The following is a 17,804-nucleotide window of genomic DNA, read 5'->3' as shown; positions in this document are numbered from 1 at the left end:
TTTTCCGAATTCTTTAGAAATGAAGACCGAACCTCCATCGGTCGTGATAGTCCGGGAATCCCGAATCTATGAATGACATGTTCTTTCACAAAATTGATAACATCTTCTGATTTTACCGACTTCATAGGGACGGCTTCCACCCATTTAGTGAAATAATCCGTAATGGCCAAAATCCACTCGTGGCCTTTGCTCGATGCATGATGGATTTTGCCGATCATATCCATGCCCCAACCTCGAAATGGCCAAGGCTTGATGATGGGGTTCATTGCCGACGCGGTACCATCTGAATTTTCCCAAACTTCCGACATGCTTGACACCCTTTGTAATAATTAAAACAATCCTCCAGACATGGTGGGCCAATAAAACCTCGATCGCCCGATCAACCATTTCATCTTATGAGCCGATCGATGAGTTCCACGGGCGCCTTCGTGTACCTCGTGTAAGAGCCGATTTGACTCGGCTGGCCCCAAACACCTGAGAAGTAATCCTTCCAAAGTTCTATAGAACATGTCATCTCCGATAAGGACATACTTCATGGCCTTGTACCTTATCCGTTTAGGTGCCCCCCCCCGAGCCGAATCTTTCAAGTAACTGAAGATATCGGCTCTCCAATCATCCGGTTCCATGACCTGTACCCGGACATCGGCTCCATCGACTATGTCCTTGTAGCTCGACGCCATCCGTGCGAGATCGTTCGCCTCGATATTCTGCGACCTCGGGACCCAGCTGAAGTTTATGTACCTAAATTGTGCCATCAGCTCACGGCATTGCATCCACAATGGGAAGAGTGACTCGCTCTCACATTTATATTCGTCCGTGAGCTGGGAAATCACCAGCTTTGAGTCTCCAAAAAGTTCCACTGCTTCTGCCCCGGCTTCAATAAGCAACTCCATCCCCTTACGTACTGCTTCATACTCGCCGACATTGTTGGTGCAAGGGGTAGACAGCTCGATGGAGAAGGAGTAGGTTGCCCCCCGGGGCGACACGAGTAGAATGCCGATGCCGCAGCCATCATCGCAAACCGATCCATCGAAAAACATGGCCCATGCACGTACAGACAATGCTGCTATATCAGTGTTGATTCGTTCAGCGATCAGATCGGCCAACGCTCGTCCTTTGATCGCTTTCGCGAGTTGATACCGGAGATCCAATTCCGATAATGCAAACATCCACTTACCGAGTCGGCCTTTCAACACAGGAGCCGACAGCATATGTTTGATGACGTCTGATTTGCAGATGATGACGATTTCTGCTGTCAGAAAGATGTGACGAAGCTTGGTGCAGGTAAAAAATAGGCAGAGGCACAACTTTTCGATCTCAGGGTACCTAGTCTCTGCATCCAACATCCTTCTGCTGAGGTACAAAGCGACTCTTTCCATACCATCATAGATTTGCACTACCACTGAGGCGATGGAAGTGTCGCCATCGACGAGTAAATATAGAATGGCCTCGTCTTGTCGGGGCGGAACCAACACGGGCGGCTTCGTTAGATATTCCTTAATCTCATCAAACGCTCGTTGTTGCTCGCCCCCGTGAAACTCCTCATCAGGTTTGATTTTTACCAATCCCATGAACGGCTCAATTCGTCCTGACAGATTAGAGATGAACCTTCTGACGAAGTTGATCTTGCCGATGAGACTTTGGAGCTCCTTTTTTGTGGTAGGTGGCTTCATTGTTCGTACTGCCTCTTGACTTTTCAGGCCAATCTCAATTCCACGCTCATGAAGTAGGAAGCCCAGGAATTGACCGGCCGTCACACCAAAGGCACACTTCTTTGGATTCATTCTTAGTCCGAACTTTCTAGTTCGGTCCAGGATGCGTCGCAAATCCTCCAGGTGTCCCTCCACCGAGACGAGACTTGACCACCACGTCATCAATGTAGATCTCCACCAACTTGCCGATCGGATCATGAAAGATGTAATTCATGGCTCGTTGGTACGTTGCGCCGGCATTTTTCAGTCCAAATGTCATGACTACATACTCAAACAAGCCCACCGAACCTGGTACTCTGAATGCAGTCTTGTGTATATCCTCTGGAGCCATGAAAATTTGGTTGTACCCGGCATTTCCATCCATGAAGCTTAGCACCTTATGACCAGCCGCTGCATTGATCAACGTCTCATCTACCGGCATAGGGTACTCATCCTTTGGAGTGGCTCTGTTGAGATCCCGAAAATCTATGGCGACGCGCCATCGGCCGTCCTTCTTTTCTACAGGTACGATGCTAGATATCCACTCAAGCATACCCGCATGGCCCGATGAACCCGGCGCTCAACATCTTCTCAATCTCCTTCTTGACTTCTTCTAGGATTTCGGCCTTCATCTGCCGTGCTCGCTGCTGGAACGGCCGAAATCCTTTCTTAAGAGGCAGCCGATGCTCAATGATGCTCCGTCTAGCCCGGGCATCTCCGTATAATCCCGTGCAAAACAATCTGGGTATTCTTTCAACAAAGGTATCATCGAGGCCCCTCGTATGCGGATCTAACTTTTTGCCGATAAAAGTTGGTCGTGGCTTATCCCCAGGACCAATGTCAATCTCTTCTAGCTCATCACCGACGTAAACCCATACCCTAGCTTGCCGTCGCCTGTCAGATCGATGCTGAACACAGGCAGAGCGTATGGCGAGGATAATTTTGGCCGATTGCTGGAATCGGCCTCCATGTTGATTGAATTGCTCAATGAAGGTTTACAACTTGTATGTGCTCCCTTACAGGAGCTTTCCTTTTCTTTTAGGGGATATAGTTTTGGCATATTTGGGGGATTTCGGTGAATGGATTATTTGTCACACCCCTCTAACAAATATCAACTTTCTTTAGCATTCCAATATAGTTGGTAATTTCGGTGAATGCACACACTAACTATGAAAACAACTACAAGTACATGTAACTGAATAATGGATTTGTAACAAGGTATCCCTTGTAACAACTTCTAGCGCCAGTTGAGCAATGATAAGAATCCGATCGCAATTATACAACCGAAAAACAACCAGCCATCAGATTACCTTGCTTCTTCAACTCGATCAGCTGCCTTAACTGCTTGTTCATTTTCTTCAGTTCTCCCTTCACTTCCACCAGTCCTGCATTGGGAGCATTAGGCATAATCGGAACGGCTCCTCTCTCCGCCGCATTCTCTACAGCAAGTCCCCCTCCCAAATTGCGCTCCCCAATAATGCCAATTGATTCCCGCAATTGAAGCCTCGAACGTACACATCGATCCACTCGAAATGCCTCGCATTTCTTCAGGATCTGAAAACAACAACGTGAACCCTAAATCCCAAATTCGAGGGAATAACAAGAAAATCGAGAGAAAACAGAGAAATTGGAGCGAGATCTAACCTTATCCCCCTCTCTATATGGCAAGCTCTCGCATGCAAGGAACTCACGTCCACGGTTGCCGTTGTCGTCCGTCTTGCGTGATCGACCGCTTCGCAGGCTCTCGGCGTGGGCGATCAGTGGCATCTTGTCAAAGGCACGGGTCCATACTGCGGCCATGAAGAACGGGAGGTCGAAGAGAAACTAGACATCACCCGCCTGCCGGAGAAGGGTTGCCGCTGGCGGAGAAGAAGAACAATGGGGCGCGGGGAAAGAAAGGGAAAGCAATGGCACGGGCACGGGCGCGGGGAAAGAAAGGGGAAGCAATGGCATGGGCACGGGCGCGGGGCTGGCTCGAGCTCCCATTTTGCAACAGTCACCTGGGTAAGCTGTGGGTCCGGCGCGCTAACGTGGACAAGTTGTGGGTCCCACGATGATCTGGATAAGTAGAGACGTGTACACTACGGGGCACCAACAGCGGCCCCACTGCCAGCACCAACCAGCGTCAACTAAACGGGAATCCTCCGTCCGAGCTCCTTCTGCGGGTTTCAGACAAGGGATTGGGGAAAACTGAGGAAACACTAAGGAGCTCGGGAAAACTGAGTACAACTAAGGACCCGAGGGCACGGAAATAGAAATCCCTTTCTTCAACTTCTAGGCTCGGTCGCGCCTGGCATGGGGAGGACTGCTACCCCATCAACGGTCGCCGTTCCACCATTAACCACAGTAGATCCTCCATATTCATTCAAAAACAATGACGAAAGCATCCAAAGGAATCCGAGTAGCATCGGGAGCAGGCAGGAGCGCCAGAAGAGGAGAAGGGACCTTCACTATGAGGTAATTGACCATGCTGCCAGCCGCCCTTATCAGTATGGCGATCAGGACTAAGGATGCTATGATGAGCGGTCAACTAGAAGTTGTAGCCGACAAGTTCGCCTCCCTCAGACGCCTCACCTGCCAGCTGCAGAACAATTAGTTGCTCCATGTTACTTTCATGTTTACATCGACCAAAAAGACAACATTGAGAAGGCATCGCATCTGCTCAAGGATTGTCGGCAGTTCCTCGATATTCAGAAGTTGTGCGAAGAATTGAAGTCCAACTCCGAAGCATTGGCGCACCCGATAAAAGAGGGTATAGCTGCTTCTGCCCAATCACAGGAACGTTCGTACGTGCCAGCCGAAGTTTTTCTCGTATCGCGAGGACATGTGAACATGATCCACATAGCCAGCGTCTCCAAAAGAGAATCTAAGAAGTTTACACGGGAGATAAAGCTTGCAGAGGTGGCCATGGTAAGTGTACCTGAATATATCGACTGGTCAGATCAAAGCATCCTATTTAGCAGGGCAGATCATCCAACAGCTGTACCAAGGCCTGGTCATGCTGCCCTACTAAATAGGATGCAACATGAGCAAGGTGTTCATGGATGGAGGAAGTGGTCTAAACCTCCTGTTTGCAAGAACAATGAAGGCGATGAGTATGACAATCGATATGTTAAAGGAATCCGACACTGGCTTCCACGACATTATCCCGACCCTACCCGCATATCTTCTCGGCAAGATCTCGTTAGACGTCCTCCTTGACACACCCGACAATTTCAGGAAGGAAAGACTCGAGTTCGAGGTAGTAGACTGGGAATCACGGTACCACGCTATCCTCGGCCGACCAGCATTTGCCAAATTCATGTCAGTTCCTCATTGTGCTTACTTAAAACTCAAGATGCCAGGCAATAACGGGACTACGATAACTGTTCATGGAAGTTTTTCTCGTTCCGATAATTGTGACAAGGACTTTCAGAAGATCGCCTCTAAATTCGGATTCAGGGAAGATCTCAATGCGCTAGATGTACTCACCGACCATAAGCAACCACCTGTCGATAATCAGAACAGAAAGTCCGACGAGTTTGATGCCGCCAAAGTAGCAAACACTTCCCTCTGATCCGAAGAAAACAGTCAACGCATCGGCCGATCTTACTGTCGCATAGGAAGGTGCGCTCATCGAGTTCCTCCGTGAGCGCTGGGAAATATTGCATGGGAGCAATCCGACATGCTAGGTATTTCCAGGGAACTCGCTGAGCACGCCCTCAATGTTGACTCTAAAGCCAAGCCTGTACAGCAGACACTACGTCGTTTTTCGGAACCAAAAAGAAAAGTCATCGAAGAAGAAGTTAACCGGCTCCGTAAAGCCGGGTTTATTCGAGAGCTCAAAGAAGCCAAGTTGGTAGCTAACCCAGTGATGGTGCCAAAGAAAGATACAACAGCTCTTCGTATGTGCATCGACTTCACGAGCCTCAACAAGCATTGCCCGAAGGATCATTTCCTGTTGCCTCGTATCGATCAAATAGTCGATTCCACGGCAGGCTTCGACCACCTCTCCTTTCTAGATGCTTACTCTGGATATAATCAAATCAAACTCAAAGAAGAAGACCAGGAGTTTATGGTGTTTTATTACACCGCATGGTGTTTATTGCTACAACGTCATGCCTTTCGGGTTAAAAAACGCGAGCGCAACCTATCAACGGTGTATGCAAGCCTGCCTCGGGGAGCAGATTGGCCGGAATATCGAGGTTTATATCGACGACATCATCTTCAAGACAAGAAACGCCGTTACGCTAATCGACGACCTCGATCGTTACAAAATCAAGATGAACTCGAAGAAATGCTTCTTCGGGGGCCAGGAGGCCAAGTATTCCGGTACTTTATTTCAGCTAGAGGAATAAAAGCTAATCCCTTGAAGATCAAGGGTGTCATCGACATGGAATGACCAAGAAATCTGCAGCAGGTGCAACAGCTAGCAGGCCGAGTAGCAGCTCTTAGCAGATTCATCGCAAAATTGGGAGAAAAGACGTTGCCCGTCCTATCAGTTAATGAAAACATCAGAGAAGTTCGAGTGGACAGCAGAAGCACATGACGCTTTCGACGATCTTAAGAAAGTTCTGTCGTGTTTCGTTCGTGATTCATCGCAAAATTGGGAGAAAAGACGTGGCCTCTATAAAACGTGCAATTGACCCAGAACACGTGTCTACTTTCAATCAAACTCTTGTAGGATCAATTCAAAAAATGACCGATCAATGGTTGATAAAAGTGTTTTGACAAAAGTGCATGAGTTTACATTGTCACGATGGGGCCAGGATCGATGTCCAAGTGTGAAATGAAATAACGGATTTTAGCAATTTTAATGACACATGACCAAAATGTTATGTTAGGAAACAGATAACTAAAATGTTTTTATGTATAAAACGACACGGTATCCTTCTTTTAATATGCATTTTATTTATTTATTTGCATTAGGAAAACTGGAAAAGAATGGGCCTTCAAGTTGCCTGTCTGGTGCATGGACCGGGTCTTCCAAAGGAGGTGGGCGTTGAGCGGGAGTGGGCTTTTCTAATAAAGTGCGAATCGACGGCACACAAAAATGTGCGAAAGGGCGGGGTCAGCGTGCCTTTGCCCCTCCTGCGAGTGACCCCTCCGTTCTAAGGGCATCTCGAGCGTCGCGGTGCAAATGGACGCTGAGCGACCGTTTTCGTCCGTCGTGACCGGAAATGCGTCTGGCATCACCTCCAGTGGGGCGACGCAAAATGATCGGGTCGTCCGTGGAGACGCAAACCTGGCCCAAATATGCGTCTCGAATGCGTCTCTGCGGACGTCCAGAAAGTGTCTGCTCGCGTCTGGCGGACGTTTCGTCAGGCCCGCCTGGCAGCGACCCCGCGTCGATGCGTCTTCTCAAACGTGCCAGCGACTGCGCCGTTGCGTCGCTTCGGCACTCTGCGGCACATTAATGGCGATGCATCGGCTGCCGAGCGGCCGCCCACCTCCACCAACCACGTTATGGCGATGCCACGCGTCCCGCGGCCACCGCATGCCTCCGGCCTATATAAAGAGGGCGCGCGTTCTTCTTCCTCATCCACTCCTCCAAAGAAACCCTAGCCGCTCCAAAGCTCGACCGTAGCGCCGCCTAGGTGTTCCTGCGACGCATCCAGGCCCGCGAGGAAGTCCATGGCCGATCCTGGTGGCCGGCGAGGCGGTCGAGGCCGCGGCCCTGGGCGCCCCCGTGGCCGGGGCATGGGCCGCCGTGGTGGAGCAGCTACGGCCCCACGCTCGCCGTCGCCTGCGCCCTCCTCGTCCTCGCAGGAGGAGCGCTGCTTCGAGTTCCTCCTCCGCATCGATGACGACCCACTCGGCATCAAGCGGCTCACGGACAAGTTTGCCGAGTTCGTCGACAGCGTCGAGCCGACGCAGTTGGCCAAACTATGTGTTAGTTTGTGTAAAATCATGTTTCAAAATGTAATATTTGAAACTATGTTTAAATGGAGAAGATGAAAAAAAAGAAAAAAATGCATCGCCCGCTGGAGCAGCCCCCAGACGCAAACGAACGCGCGAACAAAAACGGGCATTTTAGCGTCCGCATTTGGAGATGCCCTAAACGAATCGTCCCTGGCCCAAAAAAAAAAACACCCCATACGGCCATACTCTTGGCATGGCACGGGTGCGGAGGAGACGAACTGCATCTGCTTTTCACCCTTGTATTACCCAGGGTCGCTATTGTCTCGTTCACAGAATCGATTGATTGGGACTCTGAACACAAAAAAAACAGGGATCAGAACACATGGTTCTCACGCAAGCAGTTCAAATTCTACAAGCTTACGAGGAAATTCGAGCGTTCCAAAGGGGCTTTGAACTTTGATCGCTCCTACGGTGCAAGGTTCCACATCATGGAGTCAGGAAGGAGAACAGCTGAGCTATCAGCCACTTATCGATCTCTCTTCGAAACCGCTGCGCGGAAGTCCGTATCCGGAATGCAGTCCTAGCAAATCTCATCCGAGCTTGATTGCTAGTTCCAGATCATCGTCTCTCTCAATCACAAAACCATATATACTAGACAGTCGACTGATCGAAGCTACGACGGCGAGAACAAATCTAGGCAAATATCCCCGCGGCTTGCTTGTCCACCATGCCCCTGGCGAAGGCGTAGCGGAACCTGGCGTTGTACGGGAGCCACTCGAAGGCCTGCGACGCCCTGCGCCGGCCGCCGCCGCCGCCGGCCGCGGCGCACCGCTGGATGGCGTCCTGCGCGGCCCGGCCGTCCACGTTGTCGCGCGCCCACGCGAGGATGCCGTCGCCGACGGGGAGGCCGGCCTCCTTGGCGTACCGCTCTACGAGGCGCGGCAGGAACACCTTCCTCGACTTCCGCACCACCACGCCGGCCTGCAGGAACTCCCGCTTCGCTCGCTCCAGCTCGTCCGCCACGTTCTTCGCCGTGTACACCTTCAGCTGCAACGTTGATGGATTGGTAGTCAGATGAGTAAAGGATTGGAGATCAGTAATGGAGTATGGTGGTGGCAAATGTGCATACCATGGGGTCGGAGGAGGCGCCCGTGCACAATGCGAACAGGACCAGAGGCTGGCAGTCCGGCAGGCCGAACTTCAGCTGGACCAGCTGCTTCTCGTCGGCGCATCTCTTCCGCATCGCCGTCGACAGAATGGACTCGAACCACTGCAGGTAAAATAGGATAAGTTCACACCACAATTCCTCAACATTCTCAGTGTGCTAATTTGGTTACAAAGTCGATGCTCTTAGATTTGTTTAAGTGAATTGATAAACAGTTGACCAAACTGAATTTAGAACCTTGATTCAGAAAGTACAGAGTTCTTCAGGCATAAACAGTTTATTTCGTAAAAATGATTTTCTAAATGTAGAACTAGATAAATGGTTTTTTTATCTGAAGCCGTCAATTTTACATGTATTATCTGAATTTAAATTCAGACATCGATATGATATTAGAGGTCAAAATCAAACATACACGACCGATTCTCGGGGATCTACAGCACAGCAAGGAGTGTTCGATGGAATTTGCTGTCACAGAATGCCCACCAACATTGTAGGCTGCCTGCAATATGGTGGGCTATTTGTTAGTGACAGAATCATGTGCTCCCAAATTCCAGGGACAACTGTAGCTAAAGCATAAACATCCTTTTCACCTTGTGAAATATAGCCATTCTTTTCAGAGAACTGTTTGGTATTCCGTATGCTAGATATGCCTGCAAATGAATTACACGTGTGATGAAACGACACCAGCATAGCTATAAACGTGATAAGATTAAGGAAAACGAAAACCCATGTAGAGTTTTCTGGCACTTACATGCATGACAAGAGAATTGTACACATTGATCCAGAAGGCCAGTTTGATACTTGTTCCTGACATACTTAGATCAACCCTTTCAAGCTGCTCCACAAGCAACCTAAGCTCAAACGACATCATGAAATTTGTTATGCAACTACTCAGAAGCATGAAAATTACATTACAATTATAGTGTGCAATAATCATCACTTCTCCCCAACAAACCTGTAGTGTGTAATTGCAACGGAGACATCTGGCATCTGATTCTTTTCGACTGATATTGAACATACTTCGACAATGCTTTTGTTATTTGATGCATTAGTTTCCTCTCCGTTACCCCTCCGGGGAAGAATCACACTTGTTGATGATCTTGACAGGAAGGGCGAACGGGCCCTTTCAGCCTTTTCTTGTGATTCGGCCCGCAGAAGACAGTATATGGAGGCCATGCATCTAACCATTTCTTCAGATATCTTGCTTGGACATTGGTAGAGATGATCTTTCAGAGTACGTGCCAGAGAACTACTTCCTGAATAAGGTAGCTATTTGTAAAGAAGAAAAGGAAAAACAAAAGGAGAAGAACGGTTAAAATAAGTCCAATATGCGCATTTTCTGCTTTAAAGTTCAACACTGCTAATAGCACGTCCTGATTTAAAATCAGTATGTTTAGAAGTACAAAACTGGGACAAAAATGCATAAGCTCCTGAAAGTAACACAGTGCAGGAAATGTGCATCCTATTCCAAACATAAAAAGGGGCAAACAATTGACTATCTAAAAATATCTGCAGGTAGAATGTACTCTAATATACTTCGATGATACAAATTACATAAGTTCAGGTAAATGACATTAAATGCTTTCAAGAGACTTTTGTGTTTTTGTATGTTTTACCTTCCTTGGGTCTGATGCAAGGGATGCAGGACGAATGTCCAAAGTCTCGCTCGAGAATGACTCATGCCTGATCTTGGTCTTGAGCATGTTCTTCGTTCTCCCAGACTCTGATACCGTGGTCATAATATGAAAAGGTTGGAGGGGGAGCTTCTTAGATGAGCAAAATGCACTAGATATTATGCTCGACTGCCGCCGCCTCGTCCTCGAACTAACGCTCTTCGCGTGAGCCGGGGAAGAAATGCCAGAACTCTGCCCCGACGATGGTCCGGACACACACTGATCGAATATACTTCTGTAGAGGGTGAGAACATGCTGCTCGCGGTTCGCGATTTCCTCTTCGAGCAATTCGATCTCTGCTATCAGCTCCTTTGTCTGCAGGGGTAGGAGCAAGAATCACACTCTTCAGCATGCAATTGAAATTGTACTTGGAAGTTGGAACAGTAAAATGGACAAGGTGACACTTTCCCTTGCGCTACTGCTATCTTAATCGGACAACTGCACTAGTTTTGTTCAGTAAAACTTTCCTTGTGTCATCTTGATCTTGCAACTGGCCAGTTGCACTACTTTTTTCATCACTAGAATAGTAAAAAGAGAGAAAATTGCACTAGCCCTTAAGTGAATTTTACTTTTGATGGAAGAGAGTTTAAACGAAGATTTGAAGGTTTATGTTGTTGCTATGCAGTGGGAGGTCAACAGTACCTGAGCTGGGAAGTGCCTATGGCCAGGAGACAGAGTGCTGGACGCCCGGCCGATCGCCCGGTCGAGCATGATCCGGATGGACCTCTCCTGATGCAGATGCAGCTGCAGCTGCGAAACCTGCAACAATCCAGCAATAATTCTGAACACCAGTTGCTTAGACGTAGAGAAAGGAGGACTCAATCAACAGTGGGCAATGCTGTTTTCTCATCCTCACGTCGTTCTCGAGCGACACACGGTGGTTCGGCGACGAGGCGCTCGGCCGGTGATCCCTCCGCATCGCCGGGTGAACCGGAGAACCTTCCGTCGCGCGAGAGGGCTTCCTCGGGTCCGGCGGGTTCTGCTGCCATGGAATTTTTTCAGAGAATCCGATCAGCAAACCGCGAGTGAGTTGAATTGATCGGTAATGTCCAGCCAACGAAGGCAGCACCTGTGGTGGTCGGTGGAAGCGTTGCTCCACGCCGCCATGCGCCGCGGCGCTGCCATGGTCGCACGTCTCCAAGTTCCTACCGGAAGAAGCACTGCACACAAACGGGGAAAAGGAAGCAGGGTTATTAAAGAAAACACCAAAACGGAGGAGAAAAGAAAGGCCACAAGCGGCAGAGACCTCTTGGATCGCCGGTGATGCGGCAGGTTAGCGGCGGCGGCCTTGGGCGCCGGCGCCGCCTCAGGAGCCTCGCCGTCCTTGGCGCCGTCGGCTTTGCGCGGCTTCTGCCCTCCGGTCACCGCCTCTGCAGCCTGCTCCATCATCTTCCCTGGGACTTCCGCCATGCCTGCCGCCTACCTAGCTACATGCAACAGTCGAGAACGCGGCGACATGAGCATTATATGAGCAGAGCAGGGCAGAGCGGGTGAGCAGGGTTCCGGATTGATTTTCGTGGCGTGGGGGGCAAAGAGCATCCGAGCACAGCGCGCCCACTCCCTGCTGCGACTGCGAGGCCGACGGCCGGTTTAATACGACGGTAGTAAAACGCTGGTGCGGCGGCAGCGACGTTGGTGCGGTGCACAGTTGCAGAGGAAGAGGGGGACGTCGGATCGGAGCGGGAGAGCGACAGGGAGAGTGGAGACTGGACTACTGGAGACGGGATGGCGAGGGGAAGAGAAGAGAAGAGGGTGAGTTAATGCGCGCGCGGAAGCGAACGAGTTGGTGAGGCGCGTTAATGCACTGACGCACTCCGGCAGCAGCAGCGGAGTAAATGGCTCGAGCTAGAGCTCGCCATGCCACGCCAATCGGCCAGTGACGCCATGGATCGTCTCTTTCTCTCAGTTTTCCTTTCTTTTTTCCTGTAATAAAAACTGGCTCTGCAAGTCTGCATACGACGTTTTCGTTCATCAAACAGGTGAGAGTTGCAAAAGTCGTAGCCGCTGGTTCCAATTTTTTACTTGTCTGACCGAGTGCCGTTGCTCCTAACTTATATACTCTAGAAGCTGATGTTGCAACACTGGAAGTCAGAGAAATACCACCACCGCTACAGCAACGACGAAGCACGGCGCAGTACAGGAGAAGCTGCGAGGTGCGTGACCTTCGGTTAGCCTAGGCTACGAGATATGTGATTCCAGGCCTTGCACAGTAGCGGTATGTTCTCTCTTCCACGCACACACGGCATTGACCTGAGCTACCTACCGTCGCATGCAAGCAGCATGTCACGAGGTCGGCAGGCGACGGCATGAATGCGGGCGTTAACGCCTCTGTACTAGCAGCAGCGTAGCGGTAAACTTTGCGCGCGCGACTGTCTCTCGCCCTAGCTCGTCGACAAGCGAACCTGCCGAACCGGGCTACGACACCCCCGGCTTGATGGTACTGTCACCAGTACTACCACGCTAACAGCGGAGACCAACTGCACGTACGTAGGAAGGGAGAGCTAAGTAGTGGGAGGAGGGCCGGCCGGCCATGTGAGCGGCGAAGTGGAAGGAGTAATGGTCTATCGCCAGGCAGCGTCGTCAGGTCGTGGCTACACAGGGCACGCACGTACGTGCGATCGAGTGGCACAGTGAATTGAAGTGAAGTGGGCGAGGGCGACGAACGCATTGATTGATTTCTAGTAATTGGGGTCGGATTGGATTACATGGCGAGCAGGGCGTTCAGGCGTTCATTGATCATTGGGGGTTTATTCGCAAAAAAAGTTTGATCATTGGGGTTCAGCTAGCGATCGATGATATACAGTATGATGCACGTACGGGGCTCACTGGTGTCTGTGTCTTGGGATCTGATCAGAGGAATTGCAGCACCGCCCTCGTACGAGATGCGGCACTGGGCGTCTGGGCGTAGGAGAGAAATGGAGAATTTTCATTCAAGGATGGAAATGGAGAGTCGATTCGGGTAAGAATCTCATAATCTTACTAGTGCTCGAAGGAGAACTAGCGCATGCGGATACTTACGCGCGCGGAAGTGCTCGTGCCTGGCTGATGAACCCTCGGCCGGTCTCCCCGCGAGCGCGCGTGAGGCCGGCGGCGCACGGCGTGTCGGCGCGGGAGATGGAGGGGAGACGCCGGCCGGCGGCGCCCGATGCACGGGGTGGTCTGCCTGGGTGCCTTGACAGGTTTTGAAAGCGCGCATGCGGCCCATCAGACAGACAGTTTTGCTTTCCGTAGCTGTGACGGATCACGGGCCCGTCAAGGCCCAACCGTAAGCGGATCCAGGCCCATACAGCCTGCTAACGAAACACACGACGAGCAGAACAGATGCAGGAAGCGCCTCCTCTCTCTCTCCCTGAACTCCCCTGCCGGCTGCCGCACTGCCCCGCTCCACCCCGAGGCCGACGACGGACGGCCGTGCCGTGCCGCGCAGCTTCTCCTCCGCGCCGCCACCAGCGACGGCCCACAGGTACTCTCGCCCTTCGCCCCTCCGGCCCTCCTCCTCTTCCCCTCGCGTCGCGGGCTCGAAAGGATTCGTCTCCTGCCGATGTACTCCTCCGCTCGGCGTGATAATCAATAGAGCTCGGCGTGATGTTGGCTGTTTATGCATCTTATAGCAGCGCCGCTGGGAATACATTACTGTGCATCCTGCTGGCACTTTCAAGTCGGTTCTTAGTTTCGTCTTGTCCCCTTCATTTTTAACCCACCAGGTTTTGACTGCCTAAAGAGTGTTTCAATGGTTCTGAAGATTTCCTAGATTGGATTCGGTTCGAAGCTGGAATCTCAGTGAAGTCAGATCAAACCTAGTTTCTAGAATTTACTCCCCATTGCTGATTGGGGAGTGATCTGCATATATAACCAATTATATAGCATCCCCTCTGAAGAATAACCCTAGTTCATGCACTAGGAGATTCAAGGTAGTAGTAGTACTCACCCAAGTAGCGGTTGCAGGTTATCTCAGATTATGATTTAAGTTTGTGTCATTGTGGTTCATAGCAGTAGTATCCCGGTCCACCCCTGGTTGTCTGATGACTAGTTTCTAGTTACTTCCTTGGAAATATAAGTACGTGCCTTGTTATGTTGGACTGCCATAGTGAAGGAACAGTCTCCATTAAATTTCTGAGGCAACTTAGCTGGAGTATTTTGATCTCTGAAAGAACTTCCTTTATTGCACAGTGACCTAGAAGTTAGGCTACACTGAATCTGTGCTAAGTTTGTGAGCACTGAGGGTGTTGAAGATAAAGATGCTGAAGAACGTCTTGAGCCAGTCGTGGAGGAGGGGGGCACATGCCCTACAGGAAGGGCATCATCCAGCTGAGGCACTATATGCTTGTTCAAGTCGATTTCACAGCGGGCAGGTAATAAACCACACTTTGACTCTCTTTCTGCTATCTTTTGATAGTAACATTTAACACTTGAAACATCGATGTTGTTACAGTGCTTTAATTTTAGCAACTTGGGTATGTGGATGAAAATTTGTTGGTTTTATCTTCAGTTTGGGTTGTGGGAACACACAAATGCGCTTGATACTAAAATAAACCTTCTCCCTAGTTATGCATAGTAGGAATTCGTTCTTCAGTACAGAGTACTGTAATAATACTGGCAATGCGGCGCTGAATTCGACGATGCAATTTTTGAAGTGACTGCATGTCTAAATATTAAAATATGCGATACTGTCTGAAGGCTACGAGTTGTCCGCGGCTACTACATCAGCCAAACAATCTTGTATATAGCCATTACATTATAAGTTAAGTAATAAGCTGAACTAGTCATCTACTTGAGACATATCCCACGCAAGATTCGTTCAGATTCAGGTCCTGAATTTCCCAAAGCTTAAAGCCCGGCTAGCCTAGTTTAATATCTCCAGTCATTCTCACCACAATATGCAGTTCGTCTGATATATAGTCAGGTTAAATAATTGTTTTAAGTTTAACAATGCATTTCAACTGAACCTGATTCAGTTCTCAGATTACCTTTTTCTATGGGCAGTTCCCACTTCTCAGATTACAGTGGCAGCCATCCCTTTCAGCAGTTATTTACACTGAATGCAGTGGACAATTTAGTCAGTTTGTTATACATTTCATTTCAGATCCACCTGGTAGTGCTTGAAGAAGTTCATTCACATAACTTGCTGTAATCATGTGGCCATGTGGGAACATAATACTGTTTATAAAGTTTGTTGCTGCCTCAAGGGTTCAAGGCTTGAAAATGTTTCTGGCTTCTTTGGTTGAACTTATCCAATCAAATACAGACATGTATAGGTCTTGGCACATTTACAACCCTGTAATTAGTTGAACATATCAGTTGCCCATCTTTTTTTAGACCAAGCATTTAGCTCATTTACCTGAAACCTCACCTACTGCATTTAGCTCTTTTTTTAGACCAAGCATTACAATCTGATCCTGCATCTCTGGCTACTCAAGTTAAACACAATCATATGTAAGCCATGGTTACACATACATGTTTCATTTCAGAATCCAGACATCCAGTTCAGTTCTGACATTACAATAGCATCCACATTCTGCTTCAGCAGTTAGTTGCGCTGAATGCGATGGACAGTTCAGTCAGTTGATCTATGTATTGTTCAGCTCCAGTCACTGAAATAGAAGTAGCTGAATTGTGACGTTTACCTCTTCATCATTCAGGTCTTAAGCTCCTCGAGGAGCTTCTTCGGCGTGGAGGACTTCATGGACGAGGACAACAGCCGGCCCTACACATACAAGAAGGAGAAGCGGTCCAAGAACCTGCACAAGCACATCTCCTTCAAGCAGCGGACGATCGCACACATGGAGCCCTTCACCCTGGATGTGTTCATCTCCAAGCGCTTCGTGTCTGCGTCGCTGACCCACCGGTCGACGTGCCGGCAGGTCGCAGTGGCGGGCACCAACTCCAAGGACGTGAAGGCGGCGCTGACGTCGCGGTCCGACGTGCCGGCGTGCCTGTCGGTGGGGCGGTTCCTGGCGGAGCGTGCCAAGGAGGCGGACGTGTACGCGTGCACCTACACGCCCAGGGAGCGGGACCGGTTCGAGGGAAAGATCAGGGCCGTCGTGCAGTCGCTCATCGACAATGGCATCCACGTCAAGCTCTATCTTGACTGATGTCTGCTACTTGTTTATTACACTTGTGCTGTTTGCAGCTGCTGCGATAGTGTTGGCCTTGTTTGAGTTGAGTGCATTGTGCAGCCAACTTTTCCTAATGTCCCAAGTCTGTTGTTACAAGGAATGTTGCCACTTTTCATGATTTCTCAGGATCTCCTCTCTATGTGAAAATGTCAACTCTATTGATATTTATCCTCCCAAAGTTGGAGTCTGCCTTTTCTACTCTCTTTTTTCTGGGTAGATGGCATGCTTTTTCGCAGCTGAAAAGGCTTGGTCACTGGCTGACTGCCTGTGGGCTGTGGCGTGTGGCAAAGTGCTGCCTCGGTTTGGTTTCGGTTGGTGCAGCGCCTGCAACGGATTCCCAGCGTGCGCAATGACTAAACGCGAGGATCGGTGCTGGTCACGCCTGTCCACTTTTCATCACCTCCTATCGGCACGCACGCCTCCGAGGTCGCAGGCTCGCGGCGCTGATGCTTTTCCTTCAAATGCAAAAGAACAGCCGATAAAAGAGCGGGAAGCGATCGAGCGCCGCGTGCTGTCCCCAACACAAGCGGTTTACTATATCCACGTCTTTAAAAAAATCTTTTACTACATTGTTTTTCTTTGAGAGAATGTGGTCTTCATCTATCAAATAACATCATTACGAAGTGCTGCGGATCAATACCAACAGAAATATTACAAAACAGGGACTCAACGCGAGCCAAAGTATGAGCTACCACATTCATTTTACCATTAGAGAAGCTATAAGAATAGGACTCGAAGTCCAGTGCTAGAAACTTGATATCCCCTATCATAGCACCCAAGGAAGAACGATCCGTCACCTGGGAATGAATTCGCTGAATCAAGGACAGGCAATCCGAGATTAGCATAGCCTTATGGGCACCTTAATCCTTTGCCACCGTCGGAGCACGACGAACCACAAGGGCTTCAGCGATCTCCGGAGCAGGGAAGCAGTAAAGTCTCTCACGGGCGCAAAGTATGAACTGACTGTTGTGATCATGAAGGATGGCACCCAACCCATGCGTCGCTTAGCAGGGAAGAGCGTAGCATCAACGTTGATGCAAACAATGCCCCGAGGAGGAGGGTTCCACCATGGTACCGGCGAGGTTTGAGAACCATTGCCGATCTTGGGAGCTTTGAACATGTGATCGAGAATCATCTCCACATACGCCAGAATCTGAGAACCAGCCCTTGAGTGGTGCGGTTGTGACTCATTGTTCCTGACATCATTTCGGGTCTGCCAGATATGCCACTGCGAGTACCGTAGCGCTTAAGTGAGACTTGCGCTTCAGGAACTCAAACACCCACTGCTTGGCATTGACCAAATCCTTTCGGTGGAGCT

At 49.7% G+C, this 17,804-nt stretch overlaps 2 protein-coding genes across 2 annotated transcripts; one reads left to right on the top strand and one right to left on the bottom strand.

Annotated features, from left to right (window-relative positions):
- Positions 1-8,225: 8,225 nt before the first annotated feature.
- LOC124647756 lies at positions 8,226-11,780 on the bottom strand. The gene is made up of 11 exons (XM_047187640.1): positions 11,617-11,780; positions 11,440-11,530; positions 11,227-11,349; positions 11,013-11,129; positions 10,314-10,685; positions 9,653-9,966; positions 9,449-9,548; positions 9,288-9,347; positions 9,110-9,196; positions 8,662-8,802; positions 8,226-8,579 (listed from the first exon to the last, which is right to left on the bottom strand). The coding sequence occupies exons 1-11, from the start codon at positions 11,778-11,780 to the stop codon at positions 8,226-8,228; spliced, it is 1,923 nt and encodes a 640-aa protein (XP_047043596.1).
- A 1,989-nt stretch (positions 11,781-13,769) lies between these two features.
- Positions 13,770-16,659, top strand: LOC124649032. The gene is made up of 3 exons (XM_047188713.1): positions 13,770-13,833; positions 14,541-14,722; positions 16,010-16,659. The coding sequence occupies exons 2-3, from the start codon at positions 14,609-14,611 to the stop codon at positions 16,460-16,462; spliced, it is 567 nt and encodes a 188-aa protein (XP_047044669.1). The 5' UTR covers positions 13,770-13,833; positions 14,541-14,608; the 3' UTR covers positions 16,463-16,659.
- The last annotated feature ends 1,145 nt before the right edge of the window (positions 16,660-17,804 follow it).

The sequence above is a fragment of the Lolium rigidum genome, chromosome 4 (assembly GCF_022539505.1).
Source record: "Lolium rigidum isolate FL_2022 chromosome 4, APGP_CSIRO_Lrig_0.1, whole genome shotgun sequence".
NCBI classification, from domain to species: domain Eukaryota; kingdom Viridiplantae; phylum Streptophyta; class Magnoliopsida; order Poales; family Poaceae; genus Lolium; species Lolium rigidum.
The sequence above is the reverse complement of the archived record's forward strand: the minus strand, read 5'-3'. Positions and strand labels throughout refer to the sequence as shown.